General features: G+C 43.4%; 1 protein-coding gene across 2 annotated transcripts in view; it reads right to left on the reverse strand.

The window, feature by feature from the left end:
• Positions 1 to 542: 542 nt before the first annotated feature.
• RSPO3 (R-spondin 3) overlaps positions 543 to 15491 on the reverse strand; it is a 61402-nt gene continuing 46453 nt past the window's right edge. For both annotated transcript variants that reach the window (XM_005009596.6, XM_021270533.4), the window contains exon 5: positions 543 to 1600. In XM_005009596.6, coding sequence (XP_005009653.4) covers positions 1407 to 1600 — 194 coding nt within the window. In that variant the 3' untranslated portion in view covers positions 543 to 1406. The remainder of the gene's footprint in view (positions 1601 to 15491) is intronic.

The raw sequence follows: 15491 nt of genomic DNA on the forward strand, positions 1-15491 counted from the left end.
AATCGTTGTGAGAAAGAGCTAATGAGTAGGGACAGGAGCTGGCGAGGAAGGCTTGCCTGCCGCGTTTTCTAGACCACACACCACACTAAGCAGCCTGCTACCCCTATGGAATCTACCCTTGGGAGGAGTGTGGCAACAAAGCAAATGTGATGAGTTGGCTCCTCAGTGTTTTTCTGCAAAAATAAACCCATTTCTGAGCAGAGTGGCAGCATATAGTATAGCCTCTGCTTCTCTTGAGGGTCACTCTAGCCACTGAAATAACTAGAATGATATCCAGAGGTTTTGCTTGTTCCCTGAGCAATGGAAATTTTCACCTCTACTTTGTGAGAGAGAAGAACTAGGACAAGAATTTAAGTAAAATTGGACAAAAGTTTATAAATTCTTTTTATCAGTAGTTATGATTGTGGGTACCCTTTCACTAGATGCACATCGTGGCTGAAGTTGTGTCCTTTTCTCCCTGTGAAGCTACTAAATTCTCCCCCCCACTCCCTCCAGCAGAAAAGGAGACAGCATCACTGTGAAAAACAAAGAGGGTTACGTGGTCTATTTCTCTGTTTTTTTATTAACTCAACATTGTCTCCTACAAATACGATTTGTCATTCACCAGAAGATTTGAAATGTAGACTTAAGTTACACATAGGTATAAAAAGCATAAAACAGCACACACTGTACCACTGTTTAGACCAGAAAACATTGTGTTGTCCCATAGATAAGAGCTCAAGCTCAATATTCAAGCTCAGCACCGTCACTTTCTACCTCAGGGATTCAGTCTTCAAAGCTGCAGATGTTTCTGCTTCTTTTCCCTCAGTTTTTGAAGCCCTGCAGGCTTTCCCCTGGTGTTTCTCACCCACATCTGGAGCGTGGACCAGGGAACCACAGGCAAACCCACTCTGCTCCACCAGAGGTTATAAAACCTTAGGTTCCTACTGGCTCTTCAGAAATGTTTTCCTCCTTCTCATAATATTTATGTACAATATATGAAGGGATACGATTTGCGTCTTTGACTTAGACATATCTCTTGCCTCATACTTAAACAATAACTTGAAAAATATTTTACAAAGAAAAAGAACATTGTTCATCTGAATGTCATTCATTATTATATTGCTATATTTTATACCCTATTATTAATATATACAAAAATTCTTATTTGCCTTTTACAGATGCATGGAAGCATATAATATAACAGTTTTAAAGTATCCCATTTTTAGATTTTATTTCTTGGCTCATCTCAATCTCTTTAATAAACTATGGTTGCTTGGAGAATATAGGAAGTATTTGGAATGTTGTTTAGAGTTTAATAATAACTGGTAGCATTGTCCATTTGCGGCCTGAATGGTTGGAGCACCTGTCAGGGCGGTCTGGTAGAGATAGCAGCATCATAAGACTTAAACAATCATGGAAGGCTGTTAATGTGCAGTGTCGACGGGTGCCAGGGTCTCTTCTTTATTGGGGGCTTTTCGTTTCTTCGGCTGCGTTTTGTTGCTGTTTTCCCTCTGTTCTCGGTTCTGTCTTCGGGCTACTCGCCCTTTGCTTTCCTGTCTTGTCTCCTTGCTTTCGTCTTTGTTGGACTTTTTTCTTTTCTCCTCCCTATTTTTTTTCCCTGAAATAAAAATGATGACATGTTAGAAGATTTGCTCAGGCTGCTGCAATTTCTGACTCCCTTGCCCGTAAAACCTGGGATTAGCACCTCCCGTTGGAAGCTGGACACCAGTACTAGTGCCTGCAAGTGTCCAATGCTTCACCAAACCACTAAATTCAGCAGCTGGCCTCACACCTCCCATCTGACTCTAAGCAAAGAGGTGGAAGTTCCCTGGAGAGTCTCAGTGTTTTAGAGCTGGTATAAATATATTCCCATCTCTCACAGCCAAGGGCACAGCTCCAGGTACTCCACCAAAACACAGCAGGTTTGAGGACTTCTTTGGCCTAAGCCAGGTTGCGCTAACTATTGACTGGTCTAACTTTATAAACAGCATAAATTTCAATAATACTGTAAATAATCTATCCCACTTAATTGCAGCACAAATACTTTTTGCTTTGAAATATCAGCAGAGATAACCCAGGCTTTCCTACACCAATGCTAGGAGAGTTAAACAAACTTGACAGTAGCTCTTGTGGTTGAGGATGCTGAATACTCCCACTACGCCCCTTCCAAAACCAGAGCTGGGATTTTTTGACAGCTCAATGAGCTCTGCAGGAGTAGGCCGTAGTAGGGGAGTAGGCTCAGGGCAGTGGCTTGCTCTTAGAACAGATGACCATCCAAGGTCAGACAGAGTAGAGGTACTCTACCATCCAAGGTCGAGTACATCAGATAAAGGGAGAGAGGTTCAAAGGAGGGGAGGAAAAGGCAAACAGCAAGGAGTAAGACTGAGATGTGAGGATACACCCAACCCTCTTCTTATCGTGTAGCATAGAATGGGATATTTTACAGGTTCTTCATTCCTGACCAACTCTGATATCAGAGACCAAGGGAAAGTTTAGATGCAGCTGTTGAGTCAAGCAGGGACAAACATCTGATTTTTTCATCTGTCGCTGTTGAAACACACAGTAAAACTTTAAATGTAAAATGGCTCCTCAAACTTTCAGTAACTAGTCAGATATGACCCCAATACACACACACACACACCTGCATAATCTCTCTCTGGATTTGGCAGTGCCACTTATGATACCCAGGGGTGAGCAGGGCAGAACTGCAGGATGGGCATGCGAGGCTTGGTGTGAGCTAGCCACCGCTGGGAGAGCTCCATGCGGCAGTGAGCACACGTCTTACTCCGCCATAACGCTGTCTCTGACTAATGGATAAATGACAGTATGGAATTTCATTCCAGTGGTTTGTAAATACAGTTGGCCCAAGATGAAATGTTACTTGAATGGAAACTGTCCAGGCATTCAGTGTTTGACATTGTTCACTTGGTGATTGGCCAAAATCCTTCAGCTGTGACTTCCTAGCCACAATTCCTTAAGCACGTTGGAAAAATGCTTAATGGTTTCCCTTTTTGTCAAGAATCAAGATGTATTTTATTATTTTTTTTAAATCTGTGTGTGAATTTATAAAGAATGCACACGACTGTACATCTGCAAGTTTTGAGGGTGACCTGACATCTAGCTAGACCCACCTAGGCATGCTTTTTTCTGTTGCTCAGCCTACATAGGATGAGCAAAACTGATTTCTGGTAAGTACTAAGAACTCAGTCTACTTTTCCTCTGCTCTGAGGATGACTAATGTGAAGTCCTCTGTGTGGTTTTATGTGTGGTTTAATGCCAATATATCCATATTGATGAAGTTTGTGAAGGGTCTGCCTTCTACTCCTGTGCTGTTCGGGTAATGTGGTAGAACACTGAAGGGTCATCTTTGTCCAGGCTGGTTGTTCACCTCCTTTCACCACTATCTCAAAAAGTAGGAGGTTTTATGTTGGAGTGATGCTACTCCATTTTATCCCACCCAACCCTTGGTTCAGTGTTCACCCGAGGGAAAAGTCTCCCAGCAATGACATCTTGCCATGATATCTGCTGGCATCATGATGCAGCCAGAGGTAAATCCCTGCATTTATCCCCCTCCCTGCTGTCCCCCGAGAGCATACCTATGCTCTCCTCTTCCCTGAGATTTTTTCCCGAATATATTTTTTTTTTTCCTACGGCAGAGAAGCAGTGAAAACTCTTCCTAAACGCGGGCGCTGGGCCGGGTGAGAAGCACAGGAACAGCACGGGCCGCTCCAGCCGTACGTCTGCCCCCGAGCTCCTTTACACTGAGGACGACAAGGCGAGGAGGTCAGGGACCGGGCCGGAGCCCCCGGTCCCTGGAAGGGGCGGTCGGGGGGCGGGGGGACACCGCGCTGCGGCCGCGCGGGGGCGCCCGGGTGCCGCGCCGCGATCGCTCCCGCTTGGTGCGGGGACATCGCCGCGTCCCGGGGGCTGCGGGGACCCGGGGAGAGGTGAGCTGCCCCTCCTGGCGGGTCAGCGAGCCCTTCCGAAACAGAAAAATGAAAAAATGAAAAAGAAAAATAAAGGAAAAAATAGAGGGATAAATCTTTTTAAGTAAGAGATCACCAGATGTTTCCGAGTGAGTCTTCTCCTTGTGGGTTCGTGTTGTGTGAAGCAGTTAATTCGTCATTAAAACAGCTTTTATTCCAAAACCGAAACTTTGTACGGCCATCTGTGCTGGAGGAATTAGTCTACAGGCACTGTGCAGTCTTTCCTTGTAGATCGGAGATGCTTTGCTGCTTCTAATGCTACAGCTTTGCATATTGAAGTAAATCTACAGACATGCCGTAATGTTGAGAAGTGCAGTAGTTCAAATTAAATGCAGATGGTGAAATTAATTCAGAGAACAATATAATTACATGTCAAAGCAGCTTAAAGGTGCTGAGTTCTTGTTAACCTAATTTATAGCCCACGGTCTCAGAAATCCCCACATCTGCATTTATGTAATCCGTGCTGGAATACATCTTTAAATATGCAAACCAGACCATTTCAGAGACATCTTTGCATTACTTCATCAGATGTGGGGTTTCCACTAAATCTATAAGCACATCTTGTTGACTAAAAGGAGCAAAGGTTGGTCACAGTTTGGGAGAACTTCGGACCTCAGTACATCCTAGAAAAAATCATAGCTGAAGTGGAATAACCACTACAGGTTCCAGATTTTGTCATCTTTAGGCATTGTCCCTTAGTCTCACCCTGTTACATTTGGCTACAGTTAAGACATATATTTGTTCATATATATTATATTTATATCGTATATATCATGTTTGTTCACTTCTCCTTTCTGTGGGCACTGAAATCCCAAACCACCGTAAGAAGGCATTAGATCTGATGGTGCAAGAAGGCTTTGCTTTGGTGGGGGCTTGTCACAGGGTAGGTCCCATGGGGTGAGAGAAGGGTGAGAGTCTGGCATCAGGCACTGGGGATAATTGTATTTCTTTTAGAGAGATTGCTTCTGTGAATAAATTTACCCTGGGAGAGAAGAAGGGACAAGAGGAGTCCCAGAGCTGCATCTGGAGGGATTGCAGGCACCTACGTAATAGGCCCCTATCAGGAAGGGTCCTGGCACTTCCACTGTGCATGTCACCACGGACCACAAAATCCTCCCCACTACACTGCAGTCAGCTGAAGGGCTATAATAAGAGACCACAAGCCACAGCTGTAACGTGCCACAGTGTTCTTTCACACTCCTTACAGCCTCAGCTGACCCCTCAGCGCTTTCCCTGCTGTTGGAGCACGGTCAGCACCCGCACTGCAGCCCCTCGCGACCCCACAGGGCAAGGGTACACACTCTGGGGGCCAAATGCTACTACTCTGTGTCCCTGCTCCTTCCCACCTATCTGCATCTTTTTCAGAGACATTTTCAGTCTAGTTAGGGACGTCACCCCTTCCTCACCGCACTGCATGGACGACAGCATGATAACCTGGAAGAAGCTGTGCCAAGTGAGGATACCAGTAAGAGGAGCATGCCCCAGGCTTTAAAATCACTTACTACAGCTCTGTCTGTAACCCAGTCATGTTGTGTTATGCAAATGGACAGCTCACTCTCATTTCCATGAAAAGTGACACATTTTTTTTCTGGAACACGAGCTGTAGCATGTACTCATACTACTTGCCAAGATAACAAGCCTCCAAAGCTGCAACTGCCCAGTGATGCAGAGGACATTGTCCTTTCATTCACAAGCCATTAGTGGCTGATTCATCTGGTAAAGCTTCTGAAGTTTAAACAGCATAGCTTTCTTATCAGCGACCTTTTCTTTCCTAGTATGGTGGCCCTATTTCATAATCACCACATCTGCAGGTGACCAAAATGGCAAGGGTTACCAATTTCAGAATCACCTAGGTGCTACATGGCTAAGTACATTTCCTCTCCTTGCTTTTATTCCTCTTGAAGATGAACCAACTGCTGAAGCAAGTGGTAAAAAATTTAAAGGAGCTATGGTCCAAAGGCATTTAAGGAGCAGTTACTTAACCCAGACATAGGTTCTCCTGCTGTTAGGATGCATGAGGACAGCTGACCTGGCCTCCGTGTACCAGTCCAGATGGGTACAGATCTTAAGGTACATGTATGCTTATATCCACTGTACTTGGATACCTCAAGGTACCTCAAATGATGCAGACATACGCTTGAGCAGCTGCATTAGGGGACTTGGTGACTAATGTACTTGCCTGTCTCCTCTAGAAAATGGAAATAATTTTCTAGATGCAGACTGGAGGGGATGTTGGAGCCTGAGACCCACAGTAGTGTTTCCTTGAGATTTAGGGTCCTTGAACTTCATTTGCCTCTGAAAATTTAATTTGCCTCTGGACTACTAAATTGCATTCACTTGAAAAATATACTTGCTAATGTTATGTGTGCTAACCTGTCCTTGCAAGGAAAGGACAATGCTGAGGCAGGCACATGATGGGGAATGAGAACACTGTGTCTAAATACAGGAATAGATCAGGCCTGCACAGAATCCATTTGCATAAAGCAGGCAGAGGGGAAAGGAAGGAGGCCAAGCAGATTAACGATGCTGAGGCAGGCGATGTCAGAAGTTGCTGCTGTAACAGATAAAGAGCAAGAGCAAGCTGCATCCCATTTAGGCATATGGGAAGTAAGAAGGGATCATTTCTTCCATGGGCTGCTTGAGAAATGGCACTGCTACACTCATGAGGTCATAAGCAATGCTTATGGAAAGTCCCTGGTCTGAACTGAACTCTGCAATAGGAATGGGCTAGAGCTCTCTTTCTTGTGCCATAGAAAAGACATTGCCAGCGCCTGAAAATACAAGAATATCCTCCACTCAAAGAGAGACAGAGGAGGAGGATTTCTCTGATGAGTTCTGTTTGCTGTTTGTGGAGGCATTTATTGCTGTCTGTTCAGAACAGAGCCCGTGGGCATCCATTTCCTTTGCACTTGCCTGTTGGGACTGAGGAAATTTCTTAGCAGCCTTGTTTTAATCAGCACTAATGTGCTAACAACAGCAATTTTATAATTACATAACAGTTTGCATCTTATAAGATCCCACAGCTTATAAAATCTCAACAGTGCTTCCAAAGACAGGAAACTCATGGCTATTTAGCAGAGCAGAAAACCGCTCCGCATTGTTTAAGATGGGAAGTGACATACAACATGCTGGTATTTAGGAAAGTGGTGTTCTCCCTCCGACCTTTATGCTGAGCTTGCAGTGAGATTTTTAACAGTGATTTCCGGATGGGATTTGATTTTTACAGCTTTCCTAAAACCTGTAAAAAGGTAGATGACCATCCAAAACCACCATATCATTCTCGTTTAAGACTAATGCAATCAGATGACAACAGAAATATTGGAAATAGTAGTGATTGGTACCAAAAAACCTTACCCTGTTAAAGTTTCAGGATATTGGCAGAAATCTATAATAGTTGATTTTCCTTTTAGGCACCAGTAATCCAAGTCCTCCCACTAGCCCAGATTGAGGTGATAAATATAGTCCTTTTTAGAGACTTAGTTCAGATGGTGCAGGCTTTTGGGCAAACCAGAAATAAAAATGTGATGCTGCATTATGTCAGAGACTCATGTTTAGTCTGCCTCTCTAGAAATAATCAAGAAAAGTTATACATGATAAGAGACAGATGCTTGTGCCTCAGCAGACATTTGAACTCTTTCTAGTACAATAGTAAAAAGGAGAGAGAAAACACCCGAAGAAACTTGTTTCTTTAGTACTTAGATTTCTACTCAGAGTTTTTAGAAGAGAGGGATAAACAAGAGAAGCCTTTTTCCTTGGCTTTACTTATGATGATATTGCATTAATGTAACCTGACAATTTGTAAGATATTCATACAATCCAAATGTTTGGATGCATCCCTGCACAGGCAATGCAGAATGCCTTTTTCCCTAAAAGAACATGACTTTGTACTGGGCTACATTGATGATCAATCCTAAAGTGGATTTGCTGATGCTGACTATAACACTTGGACCAGGTCATCAGTTCCTGCCTCAGAATGGGACCTTCATTTGTGGCTAGCACTGTGTGTGTGCATGCGAACAGAAAAGTGTGCGTGCAATACTATTTGTACAGATATAACCCTGCTGCTCTGAAGCTCATGTAAAGCACAAGAGTGCAAGGTGGGAAGCCCCAAAAGAAGGGAGGTGGTTCAGAAGACCTCCAGAGGTCCTGTCCAGTCTTGAACACTCTGTAATTCTGTGGCTCTGCTCCCAGTGGGGAGGGCCAGGGCTGGCCAGGCTGGTGCTCACTGCCTGGAGCACTGCTGAGCTGTCAGAAAGCCAAGGAGGGGAAAATCCCACCTTGATGCGTCACTGGGAGCTCAGAAGTATTTCTAGCCTAGCTGTACTCCTAGCCATGTCTACTAGTGCTTAAACACAGCCATCAGGAGGACTGCTTTTGCCACCTGTACTATTGAGTGGTTGAAGAGGTCCCTGGCATGGGTCAGTCTCCAACATTTCCCTGGCGTGCCTGAGAAACAGCCCAGGCTAGGGATAGTTCCCATGTGGCCCTCTGAACCAGGTCGCTCAGTTCTGGAAGCAGAGAAAAATCTGTCTTTGGCATGCCAAATGGCTCTGAGTGCTGAGTGGCCCACAGCATGGATGTGGCCTGGCCATGCCATCCAGCACCAGTGCCAGGGAACCTGGGGATCTGGCACTGTTTCCTTTGCCAGGATAGGCACAGCCATGCGTTCCACCTGGAGCCCTTTCCTTACATCTCTTTAAGTTTCCCGATACCCCAGGAAGATGAAGGAAGACGGGGAGTCGACAGGATGCCACGCTGGCCTTGCTCTGCACGGTTCACTTGTCCCGTCTCCTCTGAGCTCCGTTTGTTTGCTTTCCCACCTGTGGTGATGCCTGTGCTGACAGGTGGATGGGCGCCCCCGCACATTTCGCAGGTAATCCTGGCCAGCCTGGCTGATTGATCAGCCAGTCCACAGAGGCTGATATAGGTGCAGGAGGCAGCCCCTGATGGATCCACTCAGCAAAATCATCAGCCCAGAGCCAGGGTGTTATTACTTCAATTTGCCAGAGGCCCAATTCTGCCCTCTGTTCTACCTGCTCAAACACGCCAAGGTCACCAAGGTTGTTTTCTGGTGTAAGTGAAGGAAGAATTTGCTTTCAAGGATATTTTTCACAAGCAAGGTGTTGAAAAATGACTGTTTCTTTCTGTTAAGTGCCTCCAATATCTGTGTACTATTTCAGTTGGCTGAAGCACTGATCTTCCCCTCTAAAGGAAGTGCCAATATTTCCAAATACATTTTCATCCTTAAAATGACAGGTCAGGTTTCTAAATTTCACACACATCAGTGACAGCAAAGGTCCCCTTTCAACAATAGTCATGAAACATTTAACTTTGGCCACTCTACATTTTCTCACCTACCCAGAAGATACCTGGCAGCTCAGCAGGCAGAGAGCAGCTTGGGGAGAAGGGGATTGGGAACACCAAGAGTCCTGGGCTGCCTCTGAAAAAGGCTCAGGAATTTTTTTGTGCCAAAGGGATTCGGAGTTTAGCCCTATGAAGCTCAAGGAGCTCAGGTGACCAAGATGTTCTCAAAGGGATCTCAGGTTTTCAGGCTCTTGAGTCCTTGTCAGCCTGCCAGGTTGGCTGCCAAGGGCCCTCCCAACAGACAAACTGGCAGAATGCTAGACAGAAACCTAACACAAAGGCAAAGCTGTTTCAAAACCTGCCTGCTTTCCACTGGGACTTCCTTGAAATCAGCATATTTCTGGGAAATGTGATGACTTTGACAATTTGGTATTTTCCATTCCTTTGGAAAATTCAAACCTATAAAATACTAAAAACAAAGATTTCTAAGAAGGGGTCATGGAGGACATGCATAAAAAAATGAATGCAAATATTTTAACGTTGCCCATAAGTCTTCAATTTGAAATGAATCACAGACAGAAATTGTCCATCTAAATTTTATACAGGCCTTTTATTTTTTTTTTTCCCAAGAATGTGATAAGTTTATTCATTTTTAATCCCTCTGGGAATGAACTGTGAGTCTAGAGCTGTTTGTAGTAACACAGGCTTTGCACACTGAAGTTAGCAGCCGGCTTTATGAGTAGTTTGAAGTGGAATGTGAAGAATGAGTATTGCATGTGGTGATGCATCACTGGAGTCCACTTTATTTGGTATACTTTATAAACTGACCACCACGCCATTTAGATCCGGTATGAATGAGGTTAGATGGCCCACAGGCTAGATGAGATGCAGCTCTCACTGAGATGAGAAAGCAGCCTCTCATGACATGGGGCACCAGGCAGCACTAAAGAAAGCCTGTAGCCCCCTAGCCACCCCACCAGGAGATCTGTGCTGTCCCCTCTGACACCGTTCCTACCAGCAGTCTATAATGGCAGCCCAGCAGAACTTGCTGCAGGCATGTGTTTTTCTGCTTGGTGCTTGGGGGGTGCCTGAAGAGAGCTACAGCAGTGCTGGTAAAATGGTAATAAGCCTGGGCCTTACACTTCTAAGCATGCCTGTGGGGTGTGCACTGCCTATACTATGGGGCCAGTTACATGCACCAAACTGTAGGGCTGCTGAAAGGTTCTAGGGAACCAGATGTAAAAACAGAGTGAGTGATATTTCCTCTAGTAGGACGCATGGCAAGAAGTCAGGACCTTTTCTAGACCCTGTAAACTGGGACTGTGGGGACCAGCATTCTCTTTCCAGCCACCTCCTTCCTCCATCTGAACAAGAACCTGTACACCAATCAACTATATTGAAGAAAATCTCATGCCTCTCTTTAAAACCAACTAACTAATCGCTTTCCCACCTGCTCCAAGAATATTTAAATTAGTCACAAACAAAACTACCCACTGTTTCTACAAACTTGACTGCTGCCAGTCTTTGATAGAAACTCCTTAAGCACTTCTATAACACCTGAGACCAAACCCATAGCCTCTAAAACCAATAATATTTTTCAAGGTTCTGGTATGACGTAGTCTGAAACACTTCAGAGACTGTCATACAGAAGTGTAGAAATCTCAGGGACAAAAAAACAAACAAACAAAAAAACACAAAACAAACAAACAAACAAAAAACCTAACAGTAAATACTTGGAGCATACATACACAGTCAGATGTATCCCTGTAAGATATCCGTATAAAGATACATTACAGCATCCATGTAAGATACTAAAAGTAGGATGCATTGTCCACAAAACCCAGAGCAAACAGACCCTCACCCCTACCTCAATCATAAACTCCAAGAAATTACTTACAATTTTTCATGTTCTTTTGCAAATTTTACCCAAGATTCTTGTATGTCTCCAGTTAGAGGAAGTTAATTTCTGTACTCTGAAGAGTGAGTTGCTTTCACTTAGAAAACAGAAGTTCCATCAATCTTAAACCTGAATATGCCCTATAGTATTCAGAGGGATTCACAGAGACTCTTCCATCTCCATATTGCATCTTCCACTGTGTCAGATTTAAACTTACGAGATACATCCTTCATAGCATTAGTTTTCTTTAAGAGCACTGGGGAAAGAAAAAAAACTCCAACACCTTAAAATAGACTGTGGATGAAAATGTGATCCTTCATCTTGGTGATAGACTCTTTTTTTCTTTATAGTACAGTCTTTATATGATTCCCTCATGTTCCACAACTGTAAAATGCAGATAACTCTTCCTTAATTTTAGTTAGTGTTTTTGGATCTACAGATGAAAACCACTACTGGTACAAATCAAAGCCATTGAAATGGATGGAAAGGCTCCTCCTTACGTCAGTTAATGTTTTAAAGGACTGAACATCATGCTTCAATCACACAGAGAGCTCAGGAGCCTCCTTTAGAGTATCATTTCCTTGCTTGTGCTTAAAGGTAGCACAGGCTAGATCTCCTACTGGCATTCTCTCCCACCACCCACATCTGTACAAGAAATAAAGTCAGTTCCTCTGGATTTAAACTGAATCCTTCTGGTTTAGCAATGCACATTTCTACTTAAGCAATAAACATCTGTCGTCTGCCATTCATTAATATTAATTATAAATGGTGACTAGCTCATGAGATCCAAGTCCACCAGCTGAGATTTTTCCAACTGTGACCTTGTTAGGGTTTGTATAAAAAGTGTTCAGAAGGGTCCTTCCAAGCCTGAAGCCAACAATAAGTGCAATTTGCAGAGTACAGCGTTTAGATTATGCACTTAGAACAAGGGAAGTTGGAAAGGGTGATGGGGAGTGGGGGAGGGAGGGAAGGAGAGAGTACAGGGTCTGAAACAGGGCTTCTTTAAATGCTTAAGTGTTTTAAACCTTTCTGTAGGCTAATGACAGGGAGAGGCATTGTCCATAACTAGACTGGGCCATCCATTAAACATTACTGTAAATGAAAGGTTGCGTGAATTAAAGGTTGTTCATCTCATGTTTCAGGAATGTAGCTGTGTTTCATGTCTGAAGCCTGTTTTCCTTTTAAACGGAGTTCTTCAGATGACAAATGAGAGAGAGAATTTCAGAAAGCAAATGGGCAGAAGTAAATACACGCTTAAGAACAAAGCAGAGACATAACCATAGCTGTAAATCTTTATGCTGGGGCTACTGTTTGCCATAGATATTGGGGAGGATTAGGTTAAAATCGAGAAATTTCATTACTAGGTCATTTTGCTTATGAGCCAAAAAACAGTAGAAAAATCCCCCCAGTTAATCATTAAATTCTTGCCTGTTTATGATTCACTTGTGGACCACTGGTCAATTCTTTTACTATCATTTCTTGTTTCAAGGAACTAAAAATAGAAAATTTTGGAAATGCTTTTTCTGAATTTTGCATTAAAGACATGGCCACAGAACTGTTATGACAAATGATCTTCCTTCTTCTCTTTATTTTCTTGCCACTGCAAAATTACTTCAACAGAAATTAGTGAAAAATATTGTTTGCATCAGTTCTTAACATTACCTCTTCTCTTTCTTTCTTTCTCTTTCTTTCTCTTTCTTTCTTTTTCTTTCTTCCTTCCTTCCTTCCTTCCTTCCTTTCTTTCTTTCTTTCTTTCTTTCTTTCTTTCTTTCTTTCTTTCTTTCTTTCTTTCTTTCTTTCTTTCTTTCTTTCTTTCTTTCTTTCTTTCTTTCTCTCTCTCTCTCTCTCTCTCTCTCTCTCTCTCTCTCTCTTTCTCTCTTTCTTCTCTCTTTCTCTCTTTCTTTCTCTCTTCCTCTCTTCCTCTCTCTCCTTCTCTCTTTCTTCTCTTTTTCCCTTTTTCTCAAGCCTAAATGTGCAACAATATTCTTCTCACGGGCCATATCCTTACTTGCTTTTAAAATATACATAGCTTCATTGACGGAGTGGGGCTAGCTTCCATCTCTGGTGAATTAATGTGACATGCCGACTGAAGTTTTCTCTTTCTATAACAATGATTCAAAGCAGGTAAATGCAAAAAGGAACATGGCAGATATACTAGCAATGCAGGATGCATACACCGAACAAAATGGAAGGAAAGTTGGTTTCAGTTCCCTGTTTCAGACCCAAAAGAAAATCTGAACTTGGTAGAGGCAGCAGGAGGCTTTATTTTGATGTCAATGAACAGAGGTACTTGAACTTTTGCTCTATAAATGTACAATGTGCTGTCTCTCTGTGGAAGCCTTACAGAAGGCAATAGGCGTGAAGAAATTTCATGGACATTTTGTGGTAATTTCAGAAATGTAGGGAAGCCTATCAAAGCATTATCTAGTCCCTTACTGGACTCTGTGGCTGGACTACTATACTCAGACTGTCTCTGATGGATGTTTGTCTAACCTCCTTAAAAATCTTCCATGGTGGAGATTCCCACAACCTCTTGCCTGATCTTTATGGTCTCTGATAATAAGGCTGGATATTATCTCATTGGGAATAACCTGAAACTCCTTTGGAACTTTATAATGAAAAATTGTGGCAGTGAGTGTTTTCTTTTTCAGAGCTATGAGGCTGGAAGAGAGCTGGGAGGTGGCAGCTTAAGCAGACCAAAGGCTACAACAGGTGTCAGAGCTGGCAGGGAAAGTGTGTTGAGAGAGACAAGGAGACTGGAGATGCAGAGACCTGGCTGGGGAAAAGCAAACAGAGCTGCCTGGGTGGGGAAGAACAGACAAATATCTAGAAAGATGAGGAGAAACTGCAGCCAAAAAGTACTTGTTTTCACTTTGTTACAAAGGAATGTTGAAAATCTCTTCTTTACAGCTAGGTCCAAAGTATTCTGAAGTCAATGGGATTTCAGTGGGCTTTGGATCAGGCCCTTTAAAAGAATTAGGCAGCTAATACAATAGTGAATGAGTGCCATTGCTTTCCACAATTTGCAATGTTGTAACAGCATTGCTATACATGGAAGTGTTCCACAGCCCAGGATTTAGCTGATTAAACAGTGCTGTGAGTGTCACCATCAGGCTTGAAACACCCACTGCCTGATTTACTCTGTAGCTTGCATACCCCAAATGTTTTGCATTCTTGGACTAAATTCGATAGATGTACCAGCAAACTTCTTTCTTGCATATGTTCTTCTTTCCAGGTCATACAATCCAAAATGGTGAGGGGTTTAGATCTCCAGATGGCAAGGGCTGGGTGAGACCTGCTGTCAGTAGCCACTTTTCTACATTTTTATTTTGTGGTAATATTGCCCTAAGACAAGTAAAAAGCTTGCTGTGGTCTTCTGCAGAGTCAAGAGAAAGAAGTTGTCAAGGTATTTTGCCATGGCACGCAGCCTTGAAGAGGACGATTTCCTATTCCAGCTGTAATAAAAAAACATCTCTCAGGAAGAGCTCCTTGAATTGCTAGAAGTTAGGGTGAGGACTTTAGATGTATCAGCCTTGAGAAATGAAGGGAAAGATGGATAAAGGAGGATATGCAGGCAGACCAAGGAAGTGATGTACGGCAAGAGAGAATGGTACTCTGCTCTTTCACAAGAGATTTCCCCCCTGCACCTTCACACCCACAGTAGCCAAAGTTTCCTATTTTCACCTCCCTGAAGCACAGTGATATGATGCCACCAAAGGTGAAGGTGCCATGGATTAGTAAAGTATGATGAGCAAAGGAAGAAGGGCAAAGAGCAGGCAGGCCCCTTTGCGTCTGCACTGGTGTGGGACTCTGGTCTGCAGCAGCTCTCTCTATTTTGTCTCTCTTTCCCCAGACAAATCAGCAGAATAGCCCCAACTTGTCTGGATGCAGACCAAAAGATGCTCCTTGACCTTGTGGTCAGGGAATGCACCTTTGCCTGCTTTTCTTTGGCAGCATAGACATAGCTGCAGATTTCACCTTCTAAAACTGTAGCTACTCCTCTTGATCTCAAACATTTCTATTCAGGACAGAAAGGTGGGGGAAGTTTGGTGCTGAATGGATACCTGATGGGCACTTTGTAAGGGTGGAGGGAGAGGACTTGGTGACCTCCTGTTTTTCCTACAGAGCTCAGACATCTAACAGATAGCCTGCCAGCCACTTCTGGAGCACAAAGAGTCTCCAGAAGGGAAGATCAGAAAGAGACAAAGAGCTGACTTCTATCCCTTATTTGGTTTGGTGATCTGAGGAGAGAAGACCTCATGTCATCCACACTTTAATACAAGAATGCAGTCAGATTTTTATTTTTTTTTTCTGATTCACTT

This window comes from Anas platyrhynchos, chromosome 3 (genome assembly GCF_047663525.1).
Source record: "Anas platyrhynchos isolate ZD024472 breed Pekin duck chromosome 3, IASCAAS_PekinDuck_T2T, whole genome shotgun sequence".
Lineage (NCBI taxonomy): Eukaryota > Metazoa > Chordata > Aves > Anseriformes > Anatidae > Anas > Anas platyrhynchos.